At 41.2% G+C, this 26,693-nt stretch overlaps 1 protein-coding gene across 4 annotated transcripts in view; it reads left to right on the top strand.

The window, feature by feature from the left end:
• Nucleotides 1–6,603: 6,603 nt before the first annotated feature.
• STK38 (serine/threonine kinase 38) overlaps nucleotides 6,604–26,693 on the top strand; it is a 42,635-nt gene continuing 22,545 nt past the window's right edge. For 2 of the 4 annotated variants that reach the window (XM_027127061.1, XM_027127060.1), the window contains exons 1-4: nucleotides 6,659–6,927; nucleotides 11,327–11,462; nucleotides 24,697–24,748; nucleotides 25,676–25,798. In XM_027127061.1, coding sequence (XP_026982862.1) covers nucleotides 11,332–11,462; nucleotides 24,697–24,748; nucleotides 25,676–25,798 — 306 coding nt within the window. In that variant the 5' untranslated portion in view covers nucleotides 6,659–6,927; nucleotides 11,327–11,331. Of the gene's footprint in view, nucleotides 6,928–11,326; nucleotides 11,463–24,696; nucleotides 24,749–25,675; nucleotides 25,799–26,693 lie in introns of all 4 variants that reach the window. The other 2 variants (XM_027127059.1, XM_027127057.1) reach the window with 2 other exon arrangements.

Here is a 26,693-nt window from a genome sequence, read left to right as displayed (position 1 = left end):
AGCGCAGGGGCCGCACCTGAACTTGAGGGCCTCCTTGAATACTGTGCCCTAGGTGCGTCAGTTGCCTCAGTCTCTGCCCTGGTAGGGACATAGAACTGCTGGATTGTGGGCACTTTCCCCTTCATATTTTTCACTTAGATATACATTTAAATTGCTTGTAACTCCAAGGTATGTGGACCAGCAGCATTAGAATAACCTGGGAGCTTCTTTGAAATGCAGAATCTCAGCTCAGCCCCAGACCTTCTGAATCAGAATCTGCATTTTAGCTGAATCCCAGGGGATTTGTTTGCATGTTGAAGTTTGAGAAGCCCAGGGCTAGCAGGCACCAAGTACAGTTCCTTCCCTCATTGGAGGGAATATTCAGAGGCAATTGCTGTCATGGCCCCCAGTGGGTTGGATACACACTGCCAGGGGGTAAGACGTCTGTTCTCTAGAGGACTGTGGTCTTTGCCAAGAGCCTGAGCTTCAGCTGGTGAAGCAATCACAGGTTAGCTTGATGGAGGAGAAGCAGGTGATTCCTTTGGGACAAAGAACAATTTAGAGCAAAGTTTAAAGAGAAGGGAAAGTCTAATGGGTCTGAAAGTTAGGAAAGGAGCAAGACAAAAGAAGTGCTAATATTCAAGTCCCAAGGGGATGAAGAATAACTTAGTATCCTATAAGGTTGTTCATTCCAAGAGTTTTTAGAGAAATCTGTTATAAAACTGAGAAGCTTGGATTAGGTGAATTATATTGTATTTATAAGAAGGCAGAGACTTCCCTGGTGGCTCAGTGGTTAAGAACCTGCCTGCCAACGCAGGGGACACAGGTTCGAGCCCTGGTCTGGGAAGATCCCACATGCTGCTGAGCAACTAAGCCCGTGCGCCACAACTACTGAGCCTGCGCGCCTAGAGCCCTTGCTCTGCAACGAGAGGCCACTGCAATGAAAAGCCCGTGCACCGCAACAAAGAGTAGCCCCTGCTCACTGCAACTAGAGAAAGCCCACGTGCAGCAACTAAGACCCAATGCAGCCAAAAATAAATAAATAAATTTATTTAAAAAAATTATAAGGCAGAGTTAACATAGAATAGAAAATACAAAGGGAATGACTCTGTTTCAGTGTCAATTAATTAATAAACAGAAGTCAATTAATAAGGGTCCTGCTATATGTCTGCTGTCCATTTAGATTAGTAGATTAGATTAAAAGAGAACAGCAAAGTAATATATACTGCCATGGCAAACATTATTGACTGTATCAGCCAATATACATTCTTAACCTCTTTTTTCCTTGCCTCCCTAACAGATCATAAAAAGCTGAGTCTGCTCTCCCAGGAAGGGTGGCCATGTGATGCAATTCTGGCCAATGAGACCCCTGTGGAGGTCTCTAGACATTATATGGGGCCACCACCACTCTCATCAGAATGGATTCAGGGTGATCTTTCCAGGACCTGGAGTAGGGTGTGGTGAGTCAGACACTCACCTTGGTATAAGATTTATGAAGGTGGCAAAAAATCAGTAATTAAGGTAATATTTTTTTTTTTTTTTTTTTTTTTTGTGGTGCGCGGGCCTGTCACTGTTGTGGCCTCGCCCGTTGCGGAGCACAGGCTCCGGACGCGCAGGCTCAGCGGCCATGGCTCACGGGCCCAGCCGCTCCGCGGCATGTGGGATCTTCCCAGACGGGGGCACGAATCCGTGTCCCCTGCATCGGCAGGCGGACTCTCAACCACTGCGCCACCAGGGAAGCCCTAAGGTAATATTTTAATGCAATATTAAAAAAATAAAAATTAATGCAAAAATATCCATGATGAATGAAATATCAACATTTATAATAAAGGCCAGGGTCGTTCCTGTTGGTCCAGTGGTTAAGACTCCTTGCTTCCACTACAGGGGGCATGGGTTCGATCCCTGGTCAGGGAACTAAGATCCCACATGCCACAAGGCCCAAAAAGTAAATAAATAAAATAAAATAAAATAAGGGCTGGGTCTGACAACACCAGAGTTTTAGAGTGAGGCAAATGAGGCTGAGTCCTACAAGAGTAGGATCAGGTCACCCTAATTTCCAACCCACAGGTGGGGGGTCAGGGTGGAAAAAGTGATTGGTGGCACTTAGGTTTTTATGCCCACTCTCTAGCTGCAGGGGAGTCTAGGAAAGAGACTACCTGTAATTTTCAGTTTTGATAGTGAGAAGTGGGAAATACTTGAAAGGGATTCAGGAGCTAGGTCATCAAAAAGAATGACAAATGTCCACTACACTTAATGGAGTCATGGTAAAATATCACCATTTGGGTCCATGAAGGGCTAGATCAGCATATTTTGGCTAGATTATTTTGAGGAAACCTTTAGTATTTATTAGAGTTGGGATACAGATAAATTAATGTAGGACTATAGAGGGTGGAGAACAAAATTCCTCTCCTGAAACTGGGAAGGCTCCAAGGAGAAGATAAGGTTTGAGCTGGGCTTTCGAGGAAGGAAAGGGGAAAGCAGAAAGAACAGTGAATTTTCAGTTAGAAAATGGGGTTCCCTGCTTCACTACTTGGCTTCCCAGCTGTGAGAATTCAGGCAAGTCACTTTGCTTCCCCAAGTGTTAGTTACTTTATCTGTTGTTAAAAAAACAAAAATTCCACCAAATAAATCTGAAGATCTATTGGCTTTGTTCAATCTTCATGAATCAGGCAGCATTCCAGCTAGTAAACAGAAAGGTGCTCTAATGGGTTGTACAAAATGGAAGGTTTTTGTGGTCAGGAGGAGGGTGGGGCAAGGAAGCTATTAGCAAAAGAAAAGAAAGAGTTGCTTTAGGCCAGATCACCATATTTTGGGGAAAGGGTGAGGTTCAATCATGCAGATTCCATCTTCTTCCTTTGTGGGAGTTGTGGGAGAGATGGAGAGGGTCCAGGTGACAGATTACCTCACTGGTGCTGACCAGAATATTCCAGGCTGGATGATTGAGATTACATTACCGAGGGAAGGTGGAAACTGCAATTAGATCAGGTATCAAATCTAAGTTTATTATCATGGGCTTTAGCACAAGTGATGCCATTTTGGGCCTGTGGTTTTCTCTTTAACACTAAAAACGTATCCCTTGTAACCAACAAGGACCTACTGTATAACACAGGGAACTCTGCTCAATATTCTATAATAAACAAAGTGAGAAAATAATTTGAAAAAGAATATATATATATGTATAACTGAATCACTTTGCTGTACACCTGAAACTAACACAACATTGTAAACCAGATATAGTCCAATATAAAATAAAAGTTAAAAAAATAAATAAGTTAGAAAAAAAAAGCAAAAATAAAAGTAAAGGGCAAGGACTTCTCTGGTGGCACAGTGGTTAAAGAATCTGCCTACCAGTGCAGGGGACACGGGTTTGAGCCCTGGTCTGGGAAAATCCCACATGCCGCAGAGCAACTAAGCCCGTGTACCAGAACTACTGAGCCCGCGTGCCTAGAGCCTGTGCTCTACAGCAAGAGAAGCCACCTCAATGAGAAGTCCGTGCACCACAACAAAGAGTAGCCCCTGCTCTCTGCAACTAGAGAAAAGCCCGAGTGCAGCAACGAAGACCCAATGCAGCCAAAAATAAATAAATAAATCTTAAAAAAAAAAAGTAAAGGGCAAGACCTTGATCTTGAAAAGTTAAAAGAAAAAACAACAAAAATCTTATCCTTTGAGACCTGCCAAAGAGCTGTGAAGATCGAATAGCTGCTCTCAAAAAGACAACAGGGGATTTCCCTGGTGGTGCAATGGTTAAGAATCCACCTGCCAATGCAGGGGACACAGGTTCGAACCCTGGTCCTGGAAGATCCCATATGCTGCGGAGCAACTAAGTCCGTAAGCCACAACTACTGAGCCTGCGCTCTAGAGCCCGGGAACCACAACTACTGAAGCCCACATGCTCTAGGGCCTGCATGCCACAACTGCTGAACCGGCATGCTGCAACTACTGAAGCCCCTGCGCCTATAGCCCGTGCTCTGCAACAAGAGAAGCCACTGCAATGAGAAGCGCACAGACCGCAACAAAGACTCAATGCAGCCAAAATAAAAAAAAAAAAAAAAGACAACAGGATGTGGAGAGAAGGGAATCCTCATGCATTGGTGGGAATGTAAATTGGTGCAGCCACTATGGAAAACATTATGGAGATTTCTCAAAAAATTAAAAAAATAGAACTAGCATTTGATGCATCTTCCACTCCTGGGTATTTATCCAAAGAAAACAAGAATACTAATTAGAAAAGATATATGCATTCCTATGTTCATTGCAGCATTATTTACAATAGCCAAGATATGGAAGCAACCTAAGTGCCCATCAATAGATGAATGGATAAAGAAGATGGTATGTTTGTGTGTGTGTATAATATTCATATACATATGAATATTACTCAGCCATGAAAAAGAATAAAACTTTGCCATTTGCAACAACATGGATGGACCTAGAGGGTATTATGCTAAGTGAAATAAGTCCGACAAAGACAAATACTGTATGATTTCACTTATATGTAGAATCTAAAGACAAAGGCAAATACTGTATGATTTCACTTATATGTGGAATCTAAAATAAATATAAATGAACAAACATGAAACAGAAACAGAGTTATAGATAGAGAGAACAAATAGGTGGTTGCTAGAGGGGAGGCAGGTGGGGGAAAAAGGTGAGGGAGATTAAGAGGTACAAACTTTTAGTTGCAAAATAAATGAGTCATGAGTCTGAAATGTACAGTGTGGAGAATATAGTCAATAACTATGTAATATCTTTGTATGGTGACACTTGTAATTAGACTTACATCATTTTGAAATGTACAGAAATATTGAAACTGTATGTTGTATAACAGGAACTAATATAATATAGATCAATTATACTTCAAAAACAAATAAACGAACAAACTCATAGAAAAAAGGATCAGATTTGTGAGGTGGGGAGGGGGAGGTGGATGAGGTGGTCAAAAGGTACAAACTTCCAGTTATAGGATAACACAAGTACTAGGGATGTAATGCACACCATGATAAATATAATTTACACTGCTGTACGTTATATATGAAAGTTTTGTTTTTTTAATTTTGTATTTATATGAGATGATGTGTGTTTACTAAACTTATTGTGATAATCATTTCATGAGGTATGTAAGTCAAAGCATTATGTTGTACACAAATTTATGCAGTGCTGTATGTCAATTATGCCTCAATTAAAATGGAAGAAGAGCTGTGAGGATCACCGGAGATTAAGTGTTTGCACGTGGTTTTTAGACTGAAAAGCGCTATGCAAACGTCTGGCATTGTGACTAAGTCGTTAAGGATGGGGAGAACTTTGACAAAAGGCACTGAGGGAGAAGGGCCTCTGGGCAAGGAGAATGAAAGGTGAAGTGGTATTTTTTAAAAAATAAATTTATTTATTCGTGGCTGCATTAGGTCTTCGTTGCACGCAGGCTTTCTTTAGTTTTGTCGAGCGGGGGCTACTCTTGTGGTTTGCGGGCTTCTCATTGTGGTGGCTTCTCTTGTTGTGGAGCACAGGCTCTAGGCACGCGGGCTTCAGTAGTTACAGCACGTGGGCTCAGTAGTTGTGGCTCACGGGCTCTAGAACACAGGCTCAGTAGTTGTGGCGCTCAGGCGTAGTTGCTCCGCGGCATGTGGGATCTTCCGAGACCAGGGCTTGAACCCGAGTTCCCTGCTTTGGCAGGCGGATTCTTAACCACTGAGCCACCAGGGAAGCCCCGGCGGAGTGGTTTTTGTGTGCTAAGACAAAAGGAAACTAGGCTTTGAAGTCTAGAAAGATGAAAAAGGAAAGCCTATGTTTTTAAGACCATTAAGGAAACAAAGCCTGGGACTCCAAGCTTGAAGGATAAAACTAAGCCCTATGGTCTTACACAGTTACACAAGAGCGTGGGGGTACCCTAATATCACAAAACACACTAATGAATGACTTGCACACACGCTTCTTTCTCTGCCTACGTGGCCTCTATTGAAGGCAGGCAGGGACCATGTCTTATTCATCTTTGTTTCCAGGAGCCTGACACTTTCCGGTTAAGAGCACTGCACTCCACTCTCAAGGAACCAGTGAGTGACCAAAGAAAGGCTTGGGACCTCTTTGACTCAAGGGGTGGGATGGACTAAGCGGCTAGGTAGCCTTGAAAAGCAGGTTCTTCTGTACACACTGGGATGCCAAGGCCTCCAGCGGACCTATTTATGATGAAAATCAAGAGAAGGTGGGGGACCAAGATTACACAGGTGATAAAACTTCATGGAGCTACACATGAACGCGAACACGCACCCACACGCACACGCACAAATGAGTGCATGCCAAACTGGTTAAATCTGAGTCAGACTTGTAATCCAGTTAATTGCATTGGTCTAGTCAATTGTATCCCGCCAATGTTAATTCCCTGGTTTTGATAATGTAGTATAGTTACGTAAGATGTTGAGGGAAGCTGGGTGGGCGATGGGTAAAAGGGACCTCTTTGTACTAATTTTGCAACTTTTTGTGAGCTTATAATTATTTCAAAATAAAAATAAAAAGACCCTCCCCCGAGCCCAGCTCCGCCCACCCCGAGAAGGCTCCACACCTCACACTTCCGCGCTCAACCCAGCCTCTCCTGCTGGAATAAGGCGAGGAGGGGCGGGGCCGCGCACGCGCAGACCTGAAATCGCCACCGCTTCGCGGGGAAGTAACGCTTGCGCAGTCTGGGCGCCTGGCCGCCGCGGCAACAGTCTCCGCCGTGAGAGACTGGGCGGCCTTGGCCCCTCCGCTTGCCGTCTTTTCCGGCAGTTGGGGCGCTTCCTGTTGTTCGCACCCGTAACCGCTCCTCGGACCCTACCTCAGAGCCCCTCGGGCGTCCCGTCCCCTCCTCTGGTCGGCTGGCTGCTGGTGCTGGGGTTTCGCTTCTACTCACGTCGAGACTGCTGGCCCGGCCGGCGTTTGCGGCTGTCGGCTGCCCTCAGCCCTGCCTCCCCTGGGGCTCTGGTGAGTGTCTAGCTGCTGTTGTCTTCGGTCCATCCCTGGCTTTTCCCTTCTCTCCTCTTCCGCCGACTCTTTTCGGGGTTTTCCCCTTCCCGCTGGCGTCCTGTTTCCAGCCCTGCCCTTTCGGCCCCTCCTGACAGTCTCCCTCCTCCTGGCTTCCAGAGGCTCCTTGTCGGTCCTCTGCACGTTTTCCCAGTCCCAGGCTCCCCACCCCGTCCACTCTGTCTTCGTGTGCAGTTGGGGCGGGGAGCCAGGCTTTCTTTCCGTGTTGCCTGCTTTGTCTGCTCAGTGCCCTTCGGGATGTCGGTCGTTATGAATGTTCACCTCCTTGTCTTTTTTCTAAGAACCTGAGAGGTGTTGTGTGAGGCAGAGATGTTGGTACCTTTGCGTCTGCCCCCTTCCTGATGGTCAATCTTAGGGTACTGGCCTTCAGAGAAGCTGCCTCTAAACCACAGGGAAATTTAATGAAGACTCTTCTTTTAAGATGAGTGGAGAAAGAATGCCAGTTAGAACTTGGAGCAAAGTCTGTACAGAAAGACTTAGAGAAAGCATGCAGAACGGCAAGTAGAGAGACCAGATCTCCCAGTTGACTAAACGACACAAAGAGAAACTTGTTCTTTTTGAAGTGTACAGAGGAAGGCTGGAGTGAAGAAGCCCCGTGCTTCCTCTCCCTTTCAGCTCCCTTTGGCTCTGACTTAGAATTAGCCAGGCAGTGGATGTGGTTTCCCTAAGCACAAAACAACCACCGCCACAATAACAGGCTCCACTGTCCACCCAAGCGTTAGATGGCAGCTTCCTCATAAGACGAGGAGAAGAGCTCTATCCAACTCTGTATAGAAAACCATTCCATGTCCTAACCCTACCCCAGTCATACATACATATTTTCAGCTCCGGGTAATGGACATAAGAGACCAGTGTTTTCCTAGCAGATCTTTTATAAGGTACTTAACTATGCATAGCACTGTGCATGATATGGGGAAGGATATTAAAAGTAGTAAAAGATAGGGTGCTTGCTCTCCAGTGGCTTATAGTTAGTTCAGTAGGAGGAATTAGATATGTAACTCGTAAGGAATAGTCTCAGCCCCAGTGTTGAATTGTCCGAATATTGGGTTGTCAGTCACAAAGAAATAAAGAATTTTGGTGAGAAAAGGGGGTATTTATGGAGTTAACAGGGTACCATTTTAAAGTCAATCAGTTAATCATGCGTAACTATCTAGATTGAATATAACAGTAGTTTTCATTTGATCTCCTTTTAACGTTTGCCCTGACTTATGAGGATCACATTCTTTTGTTAATTTTTTTTTAACTTTTAAGAATTTCTTACGTACCTGTTATTTCTTAATTCTGAGTTGGAGAATGAAACAAATAGGGCAGAGGCCTCCAGTGGCCTATAGGTCAGGGCAAGAAGGCTTAAATTGTCAAAAGCTTTAGGGAAAGCCCTGTAAAGTACTTGGTTGGCCCACTAAGCCTATAAATTGCTGTAGGGCACTAGTAATTGTAACTTTTTATTTTTTTTTATTTTTTATTTTTTTGCGGTACGCGGGCCGCTCACTGTTGTGGTCTCTCCCGTTGCAGAGCACAGGCTCCGGATGCAGGCTCAGCGGCCATGGCTCACGGGCCCAGCTGCTCCGCAGCACGTGGGATCTTCCCAGGCCAGGGCACGAACCCGTGTCCCCTGCATCGGCAGGCGGACTCTCAACCACTGCGCTACCAGGGAAACCTGAAATTGTAACTTTTGATGAAAGGTTATTAGAATTAGGCTAACCCTTTTATGAGCGGATGAAGAGGAGGGGGAGGAGGTTTGAAGAATCATCAAAGGGAAGGACAGTGCAACCTTTGCCGTTACATCAGAGGCTGTATGAAGGTTGGAAACCATTCAGCTAGAACATTGTTGGCCTGCTATATGAGTTTCTTTGAGTGCACTTAATCTGTTGATCTTTTACAAAGGTTAGTAAGTCATGGTAGTGACTTAAATGGGTCAAAATGTTTGTGCCCCAGATTTTATATACCCGTCAATGTACATGTAATTTTGTTCTTTACCTTTGTTGACACCTGAAAATCATTAACTTGCTCAACTTACGTTTACTAATTGCCTATTATATGGAAGGCGCTGTTTGTCTTAAACACTCTCTAGTTGTATTTTTATGTGGAAATAATTTCATTTGTTAAAATGTAAATATATATATATAGAGAGAGAGAGAGAGAGAGAGAAAGAAAGAAACAGACATTCTCCAGAAATTTTCTGACGAAGGAGGAGTACTAAGGGCTCTCTCACTTCAGACTTGTTTTTAAATCTGCTTTTAAAATTTCTTCACCAAACTTAAAGTACATGTGGTTTTCATTGTGGGTGGAGGGGGTACAGGCTGACAAATAAGGAACCACACCCGAGCTTCATAAACCAAACAGAGGTTTTAAAAAAAATTCCACTGATAGCCTAAAAACATTTGAGTTTGCTTTGGTGTTAGCAGAAACTTTCCCATAAAAAGTAACATTTTATAGTAAGGTAAGGATGAGTTCAATATCTTGAATTTGTGATTACTGATCATATTGGCTCATCATGAATCAAAATGTTTGACTTTGAAGTAGAGCCTTGATTTTGAATCTTTTCTCTGATGACAGTATTCTTTGTGATTTTCCCTGAGTATCTTTTTATAAAATTGCTTAGTGTTAAGTCTATTTTCTTAGTAATAATAAGTGTTTGCACATTCCTTAAAAGCCTAAGTTTAATCTACAAAACAATTTAAAAGTCCTTGAAAATGGCCCTTGGCCCCTCCTGATTTTTACTCAGCTTCATATTGGGATGAAAAGATAGACTTAGAGGCAGGTCCTGTAGGAGGAAGGCATGATAAGGATAAAATATTGAGCATTATTGCCAATGCTGGAGCAAGTCAAGGTTGGTGAACAGTTTGGCGAGGTGTGACAATGTAGGTTGGCAAAAAATATTTAGGGCAAATGAGATTTAAATTTAGGTGGGGAAAAAAGTTCTGTAAGCTATTTAAACCTTGTTGGTATCAGTTTTCAAATATGTAAAACTAGGAGGTTAGGGTCTCTTGTTTTTGAGATATCTTCCATCACTGAAATTATGATTCAGGTTTTTTCTTTTGTAATATTGTTTCCATCATAGGTCTTTGTTTTAACTTGTCAATTCAACTAGACGGTAAACGTCTATCAAATAACCATAAGCCATGTCACAGTACATATATACCTATAGATGAAGATTTTAGTCATAGATTTTTTTAAACTATAGAAATTGTAAATTTAAAAGTTCTTGGTAACTTAATGGTAATAGTACACACTCATTGAAGAAAATGTGGAAAACAAGAATAAAATGATCTATTGTATTCTCACTGCCTAGAGTTAGGCCACTAATAACATTTTGATATATATTTCTAATAATTCTGTGCATATACAGTAAACACATAAAATGGTATACATTCTGTTTTTTAACCTATTCTTTTTCACTTAGACTGGAAATATTTTCCCTGACATTAAACGTTTGAGTTTTTTTTTTTTTTTTTTTGCTGTACGTGGACCTCTCACTGTTGTGGCCTCTCCTGTTGCAGAGCGCAGGCTCAGCGGCCATGGCTCACGGGCCGAGCTGCTCCGCGGCATGTGGGATCCTCCTGGACCGGGGCACAAACCCCTGTCCCCTGCGTCAGCAGGCAGACTCTCAACCACTGCGCCACCAGGGAATCCCTGAGCATATTTTAATTGTCTGCATATTAATTTCATTGTAGGACTTTCCCATAATTTAATCAGTTCTGTTGTTGGTTATTCAAGTTACTTCTAGTTTTTCTTTGTCATTACAATGCTGCATTGAATCCCCTTGTGTATGAATCCTTATGGGTCTTTGATTTCTTCAAGGTAGATTCCTGGATGGCAAAGAATTGTACTGTCTATGTTATATATTCTTAATATATGTATCTGGTATGGTAACCTTGTTCTCTTCTTTTTAAAAAATGCAACACTATGCTTTAAAGATATATTCATGTTGCTTTTAGATACAGGTAGATTGGCTTCTGACTGTTGTATGGTATTTCTTTGTATGCATCCACAACATTTTATTTATGATTTGCTTACTGAATTGCCTCCAACTTCTCATAACACAGGTGATGGCATAGTGAACATCCTCTGTAATGCACATCCTTGTGCATGTTCCCTTAAGAGCCTGTGTGACAGTTTCTGTAGGCCTTATACCTAGGGATGATATTTCCGGGTCAAAAAACATTAATGTATACTTATTTTCACCAAGTATTATGTTTGTCTGTTTTTTGTTATATGTTGTTTGTCCTCCAGAAAACTTGGGTCAATTTACATTCCTACCAATAGGGTAAGAGAGTGCATAATTGGTGGATTCTAACTCCAAAACTAATACCTCTTTTTTTTTTTTTTTTGTTTCTAGCAGCCATGGCAATGACAGGCTCAACACCTTGCTCGGCCATGAGTAATCACACAAAGGAAAGGGTGACAATGACCAAAGTGACACTGGAGAATTTTTATAGCAACCTTATCGCTCAACATGAAGAACGAGAAATGAGGTAAAGAATTTTGAGAAAATTGTGTCATGGTTTTGGCATCCATATCTAGTATCATAAATCACATTCATAATATGGTTGAAAGGAGACAAGAATAGCAGCAGCCGTGTTACAGCCTATTCGAGTACAGTGGAATGACGGTGTCACTGATTTCCAAAGCCCTTGCTATTAACCCACTTATTTCTGATACTAGTCAATAACATAAAATTTCATGGTAGTATAAAAAAATTAATTGGGCCAAAACCTTAGAGTTCATTGTGAAGGCAGTGTGATGTAATGGAAAGAGCAAACCTTATGGAGCCAGATCTGGGTTTAGAATCCTGCCGTTACCATTTAGTAGCTGTATGAGGTCGGAACAAGTGCTTAGTCTTCCTGCGTATCAGCTGTCCCATCTGGAAAATGGGGATACTACTACTTGCCTTGCAGGATTGCTGTGGGGATTAGATAAAACATATATGAGTACCCACCAAAGTGCTTCACACAGTAATCACATAGTTAATGGGGTTGTAGCATTACCGAGTCCAATCTCATACTGCTCGCTGCACAACAGGCCAATAATTTGAGAGATGAGTTGTTGAGGGCAAGAAATAGCGGCTTTATTCAGAAAGCCAGCAAACCGAGAAGGTGGTTTGCCCCTAAAGAACCATCTTGCCTGAGGCTCCTTTTGTATTAAAAGGGAAGGGAGTAAAGTCAAACATTTCCTGGTTCCAATCATTCTCCGGAGGCGTTGTGTTCATTTCTTCCTCCCTGCAGTCATTCATTCACAGGTGGGCCTGGTCAGGATGTTTCCTGTGAACTAAACAAAGGTATTTTAGCTTAATGCTCATTACCTGGGTTCCCAGAGATGGGCATTTATGTATAATTTAAGCTTATAGGCAACATCCCTTTAGTGATTAACTTGTAATAGAATACAAAAAGTTCTTCCCTATTACAGTAGCAACTATTGTTACTGATCTAGTGTGCACTATCCATGTAGTAACTCATAATTAAAATTTTTTTCCCAATATTTTATTATGAAAATATTCAAAAGTACAGAAAAATTGAAAGAATTATACAGTGAATACCTAGACATCATATAGATTCTACTATTATCTGTTGTTTTATCACATACTGATCTATCCATTCCTTTATCCATTCATTAATTCATCTTAACTTTTTGCTTGTACTTCAAAGTATGCTGCAGATGTCTATATGTTTTACTTTTGAATATTTCTGCTTGTATAACAAATGGAGTTTTCTATATATATTTTAAGAGAGTGGAAAATCTGTATAGAATGAAATGCACCACCTTAATGGTACGTTTCGGAGTTTTGACAAATACATACACCTGTATAACTTAAACCCCTATCGAGACATAGAATATTACCATCATCCCAGAAAGTTCATCCCTGGAGATTCTCCTTCAACCCCACGCCACTGTTGTGATTTTGTTTCTACCATAGATTAATATTGTCTATTCCATACAAATGGGACATGTATAATGGATTCTTTTGAATAAGGCATCTTGCACTCAGCCTAATGTTTTCAAGGTTCATCCATGTTGCTTTTGTGTGCATAGTTTGTTCCTTTATATTGCTGAGTACCATTCTCTTTTATGACTACCATAGTTTGTTTATATATTCTTTTGTTGATAAAAATCTGGGCATTTTAAAGTTTTGGGCTGTTTTGAATAAGTTTCTCTGAACATTTGTGTACAGATCTTTTTGTGAACGTTTGTTTTCATTTCTTAGGTTAATATTTAGGAGTGGAATGGCTGGTTTGTAAACATACATAGGTATATGTTTAGTTTTATAAGAAACTGCTAGACCTTTTTCTAAAATATTACCAACAGTGTATGAGAGTTCTAGTTGCTTTATATATATTTTTTAACATTTGTGTTGTCAGCCTTTTAACTTTAGCTATTCTTGTGGATGCTTAGTGGCATTTCATTGTTGTTTTATTTTATTTTTAAACGCTTGCTCTTTTTTTTTTAAAATAAATTTATTTACTTTTGGCTGTGTTGGGTCTTCATTGCTGGGCACTGGCTTTCTCCAGTTGTGGCGAGCGGGGGCTACCCTTTGTTGCAGTGCATGGGCCTCTTAGTGCGGTGGCTTCTCTTGTTGAGGCGTGCGGACTCCAGAGCGCAGGCTCAGCAGCTGTGTTGCAGGGGCTTAGTTGCTCCGCGGCATGTGGGACCTGAGTCCCCTGCATTGGCAGGCGGATTCTTAACCACTGCGCCACCAGGGGAGTCCCTCATTGTTTTAATTTGCATTTCTCTGACAATTAATGATATTGAACATTTTTCTTTATGTGCTTTTTTTGGCCATTTGTGTATTTTCCTTTGTGAAGTGTTCAAATTTTTTGACCATTGAGTTTTAGGAGTTCCTTTTATATCTTAGATACTGGTTCTTTGTCGTAGCTGTGTTTTGCAAAGGTTTCCCAGTCTGTGCTTTCCTGTTCATCTAATTTGGCATTTTTTTCTTTTGTAGTTATTGCATTCTGTGACCTCTAAGAAACCTTTGCCTACCCCTAAGTTATGAAGATATTCTCTTATGTTTTCTTCTGGAAGTTTTATAGATTTAGTTTTTACATTTATATGATCCATCTTGAGTTAATAAGTGTATGGTATGAGGTGGGGTTTGAGATTTATTTATTTATTTTCCTTATGGATATCCAGTTATTTAAGCACTATTTGTTGCAAAGATTTTCTTTTCCCCATTAGGTTGCTTTGGCACTTTTGAAAATCAAGTACTGTGTAATTGTGTACCTGTGTCTGGGCTCTTTATTCTGTTTCATTGATTTATTTGTCTGTCCCTATGCCAGTATCAGATTTTTTTTATTACGGTAGCTTTGTGGTAAGTTTTGAAGTCAGAAACTGTAAGTCCTCAACTTTGTTGTTCCTGTTTTTTTTCGAGATTGCTTTGGATATTCTAGGTTCTTTGAATTTCCATATAAATTTTAGAATCAGCTTGTCAGTTTCTACAGAAAAGCCTGATGGAATTATGGTTATAATTGTATTGAATCTGTAGATCAGTTTGAGGGAGAGTTGACATCTTAACATTGAATCTTCTGAGGCTTATCTCTCCATTTTGTTAGGTCTTTAATTTTTCTCAGCAGTATTTTGTAGTTTTAGGGTGGAGGTCTTTCATGTCTTTGTTTGTCTATTCCTAGTATTTTTGGAGTTTCTTGATGCTATTGTAAGTGGATATTTAAAATTTCATGTTCCACTTGTTTGCTGCTAGCATATAGAACTATAACTGAATTTTGTGTTTTGACCTTATACCCTGTGACTTGCTAATTTACTTATTCTCGTAGCTTTTTTGTAGATTCCTTAGGATTTTCTATGTGAACAATCATGTCATAGCCAAATAGGGAGTTTTTTGTCTTCCTTTCCAATCTGTACAACTTTCCTTTCTTTTTCTTGCCTTTTTACATTGGCTAGGATTTCAGGTACAATGTTGAATGTAAGTGGTGGGAGTAGACATCTTTTGTTCCTGATTTAAGTGGGAAAGCACTGTTTCACTGTTGTGATGTTAATGTAGCTTTTTCAAAGATGCTCTTCATAGGTTGGGGAAGTTTCCTTCTGTTCCTATGAGACTGAGAGTTTTTATCATGAGTGGATGTTGAATTTTGTCAAATGCTTTTTCTGCATCTTTGAAATGATCATACTGTTTTTTCTCCTTTATTCTCTCACTGTGGTGAATTACATGGACTGATTTTTGTGGGTTTTTTTTTTTTTTTTTTTTGCGGTACGTGGGCCTCTCACTGCCGCGGCCTCTCCCGTTGCGGCGCACAGGCTCCGGACGCGCAGGCTCAGCGGCCATGGCCCACCGGCCCAGCCGGTCCGCGGCATGCGGGATCCTCCCGGACCGGGGCACGAACCAGTGTCCCCTGCATCAGCAGACGGACTCCCAACCACTGCGCCAGCAGGGAAGCCCTGGACTGATTTTTGAATGTTAAACTAACCTTCCGTTCCTGGGGTAAACTCTCTTGGTCATAATGCATTATTCTCTTTCTGTGTTGCTGGATTCAGTGTGCTAACGTTTGGATAAGGATTTATTTGCAACAGCTTTCTGCAGGAGGGTGTAGATCATAATTTAAATGGGATATATGACTTGACCTTAAATATGCAGCTCTGTATGCGGAATAGCAAGATACTTTATACCTGGTGGTGGCTAGCTGTTGTTCACTGGGACAAACAAGAGCCTGTACAGTGCTCTTTGTTAGGATCATGGGGAATTCAAAAATAAATTTGCACACTCTATCTCTAGGCATGTGAAACCTGTTGGAGATGGTTATTTTCAAATACAGCCACTCTCTTGAAATCAGAGCTTCTGGAATTGTAGTTACAAAGCAAATGCTTATGAGTTCTCATTAAGTTACTTGTCTTATTTGATAATAGTCAGTTGGTTTTTTTTTTTTTTTTTTTTTTCGGTACGCGGGCCTCTCACTGCTGTGGCCTCTCCCGCCGCGGAGCACAGGCTCCGGACGCGCAGGCCCAGCGGCCATGGCTCACGGGCCCAGCCGCTCCGCGGCATGTGGGATCCTCCCGGACCAGGGCACGAACCTGTGTCCCCTGCATCGGCAGGCGGATTCCCAACCACTGCGCCACCAGGGAAGCCCGGGTGTTTTTTTAAAATTAATTAATTAATTTATTTTTGGCTGCGTTGGGTCTTCGTTGCTGCGTGCGGGCTTTCTCTAGTCGTGGAGAGCAGGGGCTACTCTTATTTGTGGTGCGCGGGCTTCTTATTGCAGTGGGTTCTCTTGTTGCAGAGCACAGGCTCTAGGCGCGCGGGCTTCAGTAGTTGTGGCTCGCAGGCTCAGTAGTTGTGGCACACGGGCTCTAGAGCGTAGGCTCAGTAGTTGTGGCTCATGGGCTTCGTTGCTCTGTGGCGTGTGGGATCTTCCTGTACCAGGGCTTGAACCCGCGTCCCCTGCATTGGCAGGCGGATTCTAACCACTGTGCCACCAGGGAAGCCCAGTCAGTTGGTTTTTAATCCTACTGGCTCTGCCCTGTGGTGCATCATTGATATGTATCACATTCTCCAGGAACAAGATGATACATGGTTTTATTTACTTTGTTAATAAGTGTTATATTTTGATTTACACTAAGATTGCACCCCAAAAATTGGTTGAAATCAGTGCTTTTTTTGTTTTGGATTCTCAAGATGGAAAGACCTTTTAGAAGCTTTCATGGTTTTTCTTTTCTTGAAGACCAAATTAATCAAAGCACAGTAAAAAGAGAATGTTAGACATTTAAGAGGATTAGAATGTTTTTGTAATTTTTGTTATCAAATCACCATTATTTTTCATTTAAAAAAACAGTAGATACTTTGAACTTTTCAGAATTAGTATTTCCTTGTTAATCTTTTTAGCGCCCTCTTTTTTTAAAATTTTTATTTATTTATTTATTTATTTTTGCGGTAGGTGGGCCTCTCACTGTTGTGGCCTCCTCTCCCGTTGCGGAGCACAGGCTCCGGACGCGCAGGACGCGCAGGCTCAGCGGTTATAGGCTCACGGGCCCAGCCGCTCCGCAGCATGTGGAATCTTCCCGGACCGGGGCACAAACCCGTGTACCCTGCATCAGCAGGCGGACTCTCAACAACTGCGCCACCAGGGAAGCCCTAGCGCCCTCTTTTTTTGTTGCTGTTCTGTTTTTTATTTATTTATTTATTTTTTGCGGTACGCGGGCCTCTCACTGTTGCGGCCTCTCCCGTTGTGGAGCACAGGCTCCGGATGCGCAGGCTCAGCGGCCATGGCTCACGGGCCCAGCTGCTCCGCGGCATGTGGATGATCCTCCCGGACCGGGACACGAACCCGTGTCCCCTGCATCGGCAGGCGGACTCTCAACCACTGCGCCACCAGGGAGGCCCCTGTTTTTTATTTTTAAAAATTTTTATTGGAGTATAGTTGATTTACAATGCTATGTTAGTTTCAGGTGTACAGCAGAGTGAATTAGTTATACATATATATATATATATATATATATCCATTCTTTTTCTGATTCTTTTCCCATATAAGTTATTATAGAATATTGAGTAGAGTTCCCTATGCTATACAGTAGGTGCTTGTTAGTTATCTATTTTATGTATAATAGTGTGTATATGTTAATCCCAATCTCCTGATTTTTCACTTCCCCCCACGTATCCCCTTTGGTAACCATAAGTTTGATTTCAAGATCTATGAGTCCATTTCTGTTTTTGTAAATAAGTTCATTTGTATCATTTTTTAAATTAGATACCACATGTAGGTGATAACCATATGATGTTTGTCTTTCTCTGACTGACTTTACTTAGCATGATAATCTCTAGGTCCATCCTTGTTGCTGCAAATGGCATTATTTTTTTTTATGGCTGAGTAATATTCCATTGTATATTTATATACCACATCTTCTTTATCCATTCCTCTATCGATGGACATTTAGGTTGCTTCCATGTCTTGGCTATTGTAAATAGTGCTGCAGTGAACATTGGGGTGCATGTATCTTTTCGAATTATGGTTTTCTCTGGATATATGCCTAGGAGTGGGATTGCTGGATCATATGGTAGTTCTATATTTAGTTTTTTAAGGAACCTCCATACCGTTCTCCATAATGCTTGTACCAATTTACATTCCCACCAGCGGTGTAGGAGGGTTCTCTTTTCTCCACAACATCTCCAGCATTTATTGTTTGTAGATTTTTTGATGATGGCCATTCTGACCGTTGTGAGGTGGTATCTCATTGTATTTTTTGCATTTCTCTAGTGCCCTCTTTTTTGGACATGAGTTGATACTTGTTCTTGAGTTTGTTTATACAATTTGATAAGACTATTTTATTTCAGGTTTTATCACCCCTAGAAAATTAAAAAAGAAAAACAGTATATAAACAACTCATATAATTCAACATTAAAAAATCAACACAATTAAAAAATGGGCAGAAGGGCTTCCTTGGTGGTGCAGTGGTTGAGAGTCCGCCTGCCGATGCAGGGGACACGGGTTCGTGCCCCAGTCTGGGAAGATCCCACATGCCGCGGAGCGGCTGGGCCCGTGAGCCATGGCCACTGAGCCTGCGCGTCCGGAGCCTGTGCTCCGCAACGGGAGAGGCCACAACAGTGAGAGGCCCACATACTGCAAAAAAAAAAAAAAAAAAAAAAAAGAAAATGGGCAGAAGAACTGAACAGACACCTGAAAGAGGAAATGCAGATGGCCAACAGGCACATGAAAAGATGCTCAGCATAGCTAATCATCAGAGAAATGGAAATCAAAACCACAGTGAGGTTCTCTATATATGTGTTGGCATACGGTATTTGTTTTTTTCTTTCTGAAATACCTTATGCTAACACATATATATGGAATCTAAGAGAAAAAAAAAGAAAAAAAAAAGGTCATGAAGAACCTAGGGGTAAGATGGGAATAAAGACACAGACCTACTAGAGAATGGACTTGAGGATATGGGGAGGGGGAAGGGTAAGCTGTGACAAAGTGAGAGAGTGGCATGGACATATATACACTACCAACGTAAAATAGATAGCTCGTGGGAAGCAGCCGCGTAGCACAGGGAGATCAGCTCGGTGCTTTGTGACCACCTAGAGGGGTGGGATAGGGAGGGTGGGAGGGAGGGAGATGCAAGACAGAAGAGATGTGGGAACATATGTATATGTATAACTGATTCACTTTGTTATAAAGCAGAAACTAACAAACCGTTGTAAAGCAATTATACTCCAATAAAGATGTTAAAAAAAAACACACAATGAGATATCACCTCACACCTGTCAGAATGGCTATCATCAAAAAGAATACAAGTAAAAAAAAAAAAGAATACAAGTAACAAATGTTGGTGAAGATGTGGAGCAAAGGGAACCCTCATACGCTGTCTGTGGGAATGTAAATTGATGCAGCCACTGTGGAAAACAGTATGCAGGTTTCTCAAAAAGCTAAAAATAGAGCTACCATATGACCCAGCAGTTCTACTCCTGGGTATATATCTGAAAAAAAACCCAAAGTCACTAATTAGAGAAGATAAATGCACCCCAGTGTTCATGGCAGCATTATTTACAATTGTCAAGATAGGGAAGCAACCTAATTGTCCATCAACAGATGAATGGATGAAGAAGATGCTGTTTATGTACATATATACATACACACAGAATGGAATACTACTCAGGCATAAACAGGTATGAAATTTTGCCATTTGCAGCAACATGAATGGACTTGGAAGGCATTATGCTAAATGAAATAAGTCAGAGAAAGAAAAATACTGTATGATATCATTTATATGTGGAATCTAAAAACTACCACAAACCAGTGAATATAACAAAAAAAGAGGACTTCCCTGGCCTAGTGGTTAAGAATCCACCTGCCAATGCAGGGGACCCAGGTTCGATCCCTGGTCCGAGAAGATCCCACATGCCACAGAGAAACTAAGCCTGTGCACCACAACTACTGAGCCCACATGCCACAACTACTGAAGCCCATGTGCCTAGAGCCCATGCTCCACAGCAAGGAGAAGCCACCGCAATGAGAAGCCCGCGCACCACAACAAAGAGTAGCCCCCACTCGCCACAACTAGAGAAAGCCCGCGCGCCGCAATGAAGACCCAATGCAGCCCAAAATAAATAAAATTACAAAAAAAAAAAACAGACTCACAGATATAGAGAACAAACCAGTGGTTACCAGTAAGGGGGGGCAGTTTGGGGAGGGGAGTGGGAGGTATGAACTATTGGGTGTAAGATAGGCTACAAGGATATATCGTACAACATGGGGAATACAGCCAATATTTTGTAATAACTGTAAATGGATTTTAAGCTTTCAAAATTGTATCAAAAATTAAAAATTAACAAAAAAAGAAAGAAAAACAGTGATTGTCAGGTGCTTCCACAGTAGTAAGTAAACTAAAATTAGAACTGTCAGAAATGGAGTTTCAAGTGTTTTGATGTTATGGGGGAAAAGTCACAGAACCTTGATAAATAAGCAGAGTTTTAATGATATGAGACAATTGATGGTAAAGAAACATTTTATTATGGGTATATGGCTAATATATGATGAGCAGTTTGAAATAATAGGTATTAGGCTAGTAAATTTGAGGGCTAATAAAAGAGATCATGTTATAATACAAAATTTTATTTTGTTTGTATATGCCTTGTCTTGTTGCCTTTAAAATCTCTAGTATTTCTCCCACTTATATGCAACTTTTGTGCTGTTCCATTTATAGTAGAACACTGGGTTATATTTGAACAAAGGATTTACTGCAGGGGAAATGAGACCAAAGCCTAAAGACAGAAGAAAAAAATCATTTGCAAATTGTTTTCTGTATAAAGGTAGAATATGAGAACATTGGGCTGTTTCATAGAAACACTACAGTAAGTTCTACATATTGGTTTCAACACAGTTAAATTCCTTGAGTCTAGTGCCCATTGTACAGTGTGGCAGAATGCTTAGTAAAGCTACTTATAGATGGTAAACTGAATCCCTTCAGTAGTGCAAGTTCATATTCTTTTTTTAATCTGTGTTTGCCTTCAATAGTGGCCTCTGTGGTAAGCTTCTCCAGGAACAGCAATTCTCCTGTTCTCTTATGTGATCCTAGGTACACATAAGAGAAATAGGTGTTGATAATTGCCTAGTTGTTCATAGAAAATTAATGGTTTGGATAATTTGAGCAGTTTGAAATCAAAACTGAGGCAGCTGGCATTTCTTTTTACAATATTCTGTGTTGTTTCTGTTCTTTATGAATACTATTTTGGTGGATTAATTAAAGCCATAAAAGCCTAATTCAATAGGCAATAATTGTATGCTCTCCCTCTAAATCAAATAAGAACTATCCTGCATTTTACCCTCTGAGAACCAGCATTTTCTGCTGCTTCTCTTCCATATTCTTACCCAGGTTTTCCTAACTGTTTGCTTTTAGTCTGATCTGATACTGAGTTGCAATGTGTGATTATTACTAGTGAGCAAGTGTCAGTTTTATTTGGGCCCCAGAAATGGTTAAGTCTAGACTTATCTAATGATATTCACTGACTAGATATCAGTCAAACAAAAGTAATTTGTTGAGATTTTTAAAATTTTGTGTAATCATTTTTAGGGTATTTCTTGAGAATTCAGTTTTGATCATGGAGATGCCCACTGTTTATTTCTATACCATTTTTCCTGATTATTTTAAGTGTGTCATCAGCAGAAATTAGAAATATTGTCTACTCAACTTGCTTGTAGAGTGGACTAGCCTTTTCCTCCCATCCCTGCTGCCTCTGAATCAAGCTGTGCTTGGAGGCGAGTCTAAATTAGGTGTAGTGAAGGGGGCTAATTAAAAGAAGTAGTCATGAATGTGTGTGTACATTGTGACATGTTCCGACCTTTTTTCTTTCTTTCTTTCTTTTTTTTTTTTAATTTAGCAACATACATCTTAAAAAGTTGCTGTGTACAAAGCATTATTCTTAGTGGAGAAGGAGGATTCAGATGTGGTCCCTGCCTTCAAAAGAACTTACCATCTCACGTGGGAAATGGTCTCACATGATAATAAATGGAGCTCACTCCCGGAAGCCTTGCTGGGTGGGGTTGGGTGTGGCCTCTGTGTGAAAGTGCCTCTCCCTCCCAGGGTTCTGCTTTGGAACACTGGAGTTGAGCTGAAGAGGCCTCATCAAAGGCTGGAGTGTTAGCTTGTGGGGCCCTGCGACCAGAGAGACATGTGGTGGAGGGGCCTGCCTTTCTTAATCATTGTGGGCATTTTTAAACACATGCGTAGAAAGACTAATACAATGAGCCCCCATATAGTCATCCCTCAGATTCAGTAATTATCAAGACTTTGCTAAATTTGTTTCATTTATTCCATTTTATTCTTTCTTGCTATTGTGTTTTAAAGCAAATTTCAAACATCTGTCATTTCAATCTTACGTACTTCAGTATGCATCTCCAAAAATATGGCCATTTTCTTGTCATCACAATGCCAACGTGAGTCTAACCAAGTTAGTAATTCCTTGGTATTGTCTTACAGAGGATGTCACTTGTAAGCCTTTTGTAAGACGTCACCGTGTTTGCCATTTTTGCGTCTTCAAGATCTTTGTTGCTTGGTCCCAATAAATCATTACCATGGATAATTTTGCATGATAGAGGCTTTTTCTGGATACTTTCTCTAATGAAAGAATCTGAGGGGAATTCCCTGGCAGTCCAGTGGTTAGGACTCCGAGCTCTCACGCCTGAGGCCCTGGGTTCAATCCCTGGTCAGGGGACTAAGATCTCACATCTCGTAAGTCGCGTGGCGCGGCCAAAAAGAAGAAAAGAATCTGATTGTGTTCAAGGTGTTGATTCTGTTAACTTTACTCTCAGGCAGGTTATCTACTGAGACCAGTTTAATTACACTTGCAACAGAGCTGTAGAATACTGTCCAGTTTAGTTTTAAAATTTGGGCTGTCTCTGTGACACACATTGTGTGATAGCACATTGGACTGCTGTCACAGTCTGGTGTGGTCATTCAAAGAATATATAGTCAGAAAGTATGATGGTGTTTGATACTCAAGGCGCAAAAGGAGCTGACCATGGTTGAGTTCTTATAGTTCCTGCCATGCATTGACTCTTCTTATTCTTCCCTACTTCAACTATTTAACCATGGAAATGGAATAATTTTCACTCCTGAAATTGCCAATAGTACAGCCTTCTCCCTCCAATACATATGCACACAAAGATGCATATCCCAAAATATTCTGGGAACTAGAAGAAAAGTGAGCAGACTGGGAGCCATGCAGATGCTTTCTTCTTCCCGTCACGGTCAGAGTAGATCTTTTCACTTCCTGGGAGTTTGGACACAAATTCTTGTTTATCATCTCAGCCTGTGGATTTGTACTGTAATATGATTTCTAACAGTAATTAAATATAATTAAATAAAAATATTCATTTTAACTAAATACTATTATAGCAATAAATACTCATTGACTAAAATAAAACTCATTATCTTCCCATGTTCCTCTCTCTGTGCTTCCTGTCTTGGTTAGTGGCATCATTATCCTCCCACACAAGAAATTCTAAGACTGTTCCCTTGACTCCTTCAGCCAGTTGGTTATCTTTGCAGTAGCTCTGTTCACTTCATTCTAGGTTTCCAGCCCTAGTTCCAGGTATTTATTGTCCGTCGGACTAACGATAGCTTCCAGTTTGCCTCCGTCTTTGTCAGTTGCTTTCCCTGCCAGTCCATCAGCTCATTACTTTGGGCTGCCATTCTGAAATAGAAACCTCATCACACCACTCCTTTGTGCACAAGCCTCTGATAGCTCTGAGGTCTACAGACTAAGAGCCAACCTTAGTGTGGCATTGCAAGTTGTGTGTGCCTCAGCTGCGCTAGACCACAGGCTGTTGCTTCGTGTACCTTGTACTTCTTCCCTGCTCTGCTCAGCATGCCTGTTGTCTGGATTGCTGATAAGTGATAGAGGAGATTCCAGCCCATGTGCTTTCATTTATTATGCCGAATAAATAAAAGTTGTGTGGAATTTGTTGTAAGGAAGTTTTACTTGTTTCTTTTAGTTTTATCAAATCAGTATGAGAATACAGATCAAAAACATTCTTGGATGCAGTTTCTAAAGTTTAGTACTCCAAGGATTTAGAGTCTTAAGATTTAACAGCAGTGCCAGTCATCTTTTTTGAACATTCCCCCCCCCCTTGAATCTCCAAATTCTGTGTTTACCTTTTTTTTTTTTTTTTTTGTGGTACGCGGGCCTCTCACTGCTGTGGCCTCTCCCGTTGTGGAGCACAGGCTCCGGACACGCAGGCTCAGCGGCCATGGCCCACAAGCCCAGCCCCTCCGCGGCATGTGGGATCCTCCCGGACCGGGGCACGAACCCACGTCCCCTGCATCGGCAGGCGGACTCTCAACCCCTGCGCCACCAGGGAAGCCCCTGTGTTTACCTTTGTTGTTATTACTCTTTGCTTGTGGCAGGGAGGAGGAGGAAGATGTGAAAGTAAAGGAAGTAGATTTCAGTCAGGGACAAGGAGAGAAACGCCCTGATAGAAGAGGTTATCAAACACCAGCTGTCTGTGGTTTGTTAAGGAGGAAATGTTACCAAAAAAAGAGAACTTTTCATTTTGAAATAAGATTCTTTGTTGCATTAACATATAATTTTTGTCAAAATGTAGAACTGACAAAGGGTGAGAATCTTTTTATTTGTCTTAATAATTGTAATTTGTTGTTTTAATGAAGGATTTTGAGATTTACCTGTTTTTATCAGTAAAAAAAATTGTTTGCATATAGATAACGGAAAGTTATCATTCAAATGTTATTTCATATGTCTTTATTTATTTTTAGACAAAAGAAGTTAGAAAAAGTGATGGAAGAAGAAGGCCTAAAAGATGAAGAGGTAATTAATATTGAAAAAATTTTCCTTGAAACCCAGCATGGCAGATCATATCTTATCCAGCAAGTTGTTAGCCTTGGTGCACAGGGGAGTGGCTTTGACTCAATAACAGGAAATTATGAGGGCTGGTGTGCTTCTGGATTTAGGTACTCATGCAGAGGGAGAAGTTAATTATTAAGTACCAGGAGAGGATGACTTCTCTAGGCTCTGTTGTAATAAATTAATTAGCTTTAGAACTCCAAGAAAAGGAAGAGATGAAATAAAATTAAAATTAAAAAAAAGCAAATTATAGCATTTTTAATTCACTGAAAAGGCTCCATAGAAGTGGGGCAAATTTCTAAAATCTTTGTCAAGGCAAAATCTCTCTCAAATCAGCCCTTCCCTCCAATGCCCACAGATGTGGCAGAAAATATAGTTAACTCGAAACCATGTAAGGAACTGAAATGACAGTGGAAATGCTTTCAAAAAGAGGAATGAATCATAGAACCCAGGAAAATGGTGAAAAATACCCAAGACTTGTAGGAACAGTAGAAAGTTAATGCATAAAATGAACCACAATCTGTAAAGAAAATCCAGAGGGAAATTTAAAAACCACACTTTTATATAAGGAGGGTTAAAGGAAAATGTTGGTTGTTTATCCTTCCTTCATTAGAAGCTTTAGAAAAGTCGATTGTTGATGTAGGTTAGTCAGCCCTCAGAGGAGGCACCGTCTGTTCAGTATGGCTTGGTTATTGTATCTGAAGGCCTGGGAAGGGAGGAGTGATCTCGTAAGGGTCATTCTGTGGTGCTTTCATGTATGAACAGATGATGCTTAGTCTGGTGTGGCCCTGCTTTGCAGGTGGGTTAAACCACAAATACAACTTTGTTGCAGAGTTTCAGAGTTCCAACTCCTCCCCTTCCCACCTCTCTCCCTCTTTATTTAAACATTAGAAACGACTCAGGAGATCGGCACATGCTCGGAAGGAAACAGAGTTTCTTCGTTTGAAGAGAACAAGACTTGGATTGGAAGATTTTGAGTCCTTAAAAGTAATAGGCAGAGGAGCATTTGGTGAGGTAAAAAAACCACAGCGACTTGTCAAATACAGAAATACCACAGAACTTCAAAGCTTCTAACACCATGAGCTCATGATTCTTGATATAACGGAAGTATGGAGTGCGTGGGTCAAGCATGCCAGCCCCACATCTTAAGTGTTCTGTCTTCTTTTTCTTCCCCTCTCCACTGTCCCAGGGATCTGGTTGTTCTCTGCTTTTCCAGAGATGATGTTGATGCTTTAAGTATTGATCTAAAGGGAGAGTTGAAAGGTAGAAAGAAATCAATATTTATTATTTACTGAGTGCTTTTCTCCTAGAATCATGACAGTAACTCATTTTATACACGATGAGATTAAGACTCCGAGGGGATATGTAATGTTCCAGCATCACATAACCATTGAGCAGGGGTACCAGAAGCAGGGCCTAGGTCTTCCTGATCTTGAAGGTCTTGCTTTTCGCATTACACTGCCTCTCCAGGAGCAAACTCACAGCATATCTCCACCCTTTATTTCTTCCCGCCAGATTGGTACAGCTCTAAAAAGATGGCCCTAGGTGACAGAATTTATAGAAATAAGTTATGTAAGTGGTGGTATAGAGTGAAAGCATTTGCAACTTCGCCCCAGCTGGTCTTGCATGTGCATCCTGCTTGGTCACAAGAGCAGTCTGTTGGGGAGGGTTTGAATGAGCCCATGCAAGATCATCTCCATTCATGGAAAATGCCCAAAGTGGATGACCTACTGATGTGTTAGTTTCATTATCATTGTATAAAAGGAGAAGCATAGTATTAAAAACCAGTACCTAGGGGAAATGTGAGTACATATTCAAAGGCACAGGTGAAAGATAAATTGATCCCTCATGGTTCAGAATCCGTGTTGGCCCCTTGAGAGAGGGAAAGGTACAGGACCACCTCTAAAAG

Source organism: Aethalodelphis obliquidens, unplaced genomic scaffold, assembly GCF_003676395.1.
Source record: "Aethalodelphis obliquidens isolate GAN/ISIS:26980383/991018 unplaced genomic scaffold, ASM367639v1 scaffold31, whole genome shotgun sequence".
In the NCBI taxonomy this organism is placed as follows: Eukaryota; Metazoa; Chordata; class Mammalia; order Artiodactyla; family Delphinidae; genus Aethalodelphis; species Aethalodelphis obliquidens.
Note: the sequence above shows the minus strand (reverse complement) of the source record. Positions and strands in the feature narration are given on the sequence as shown.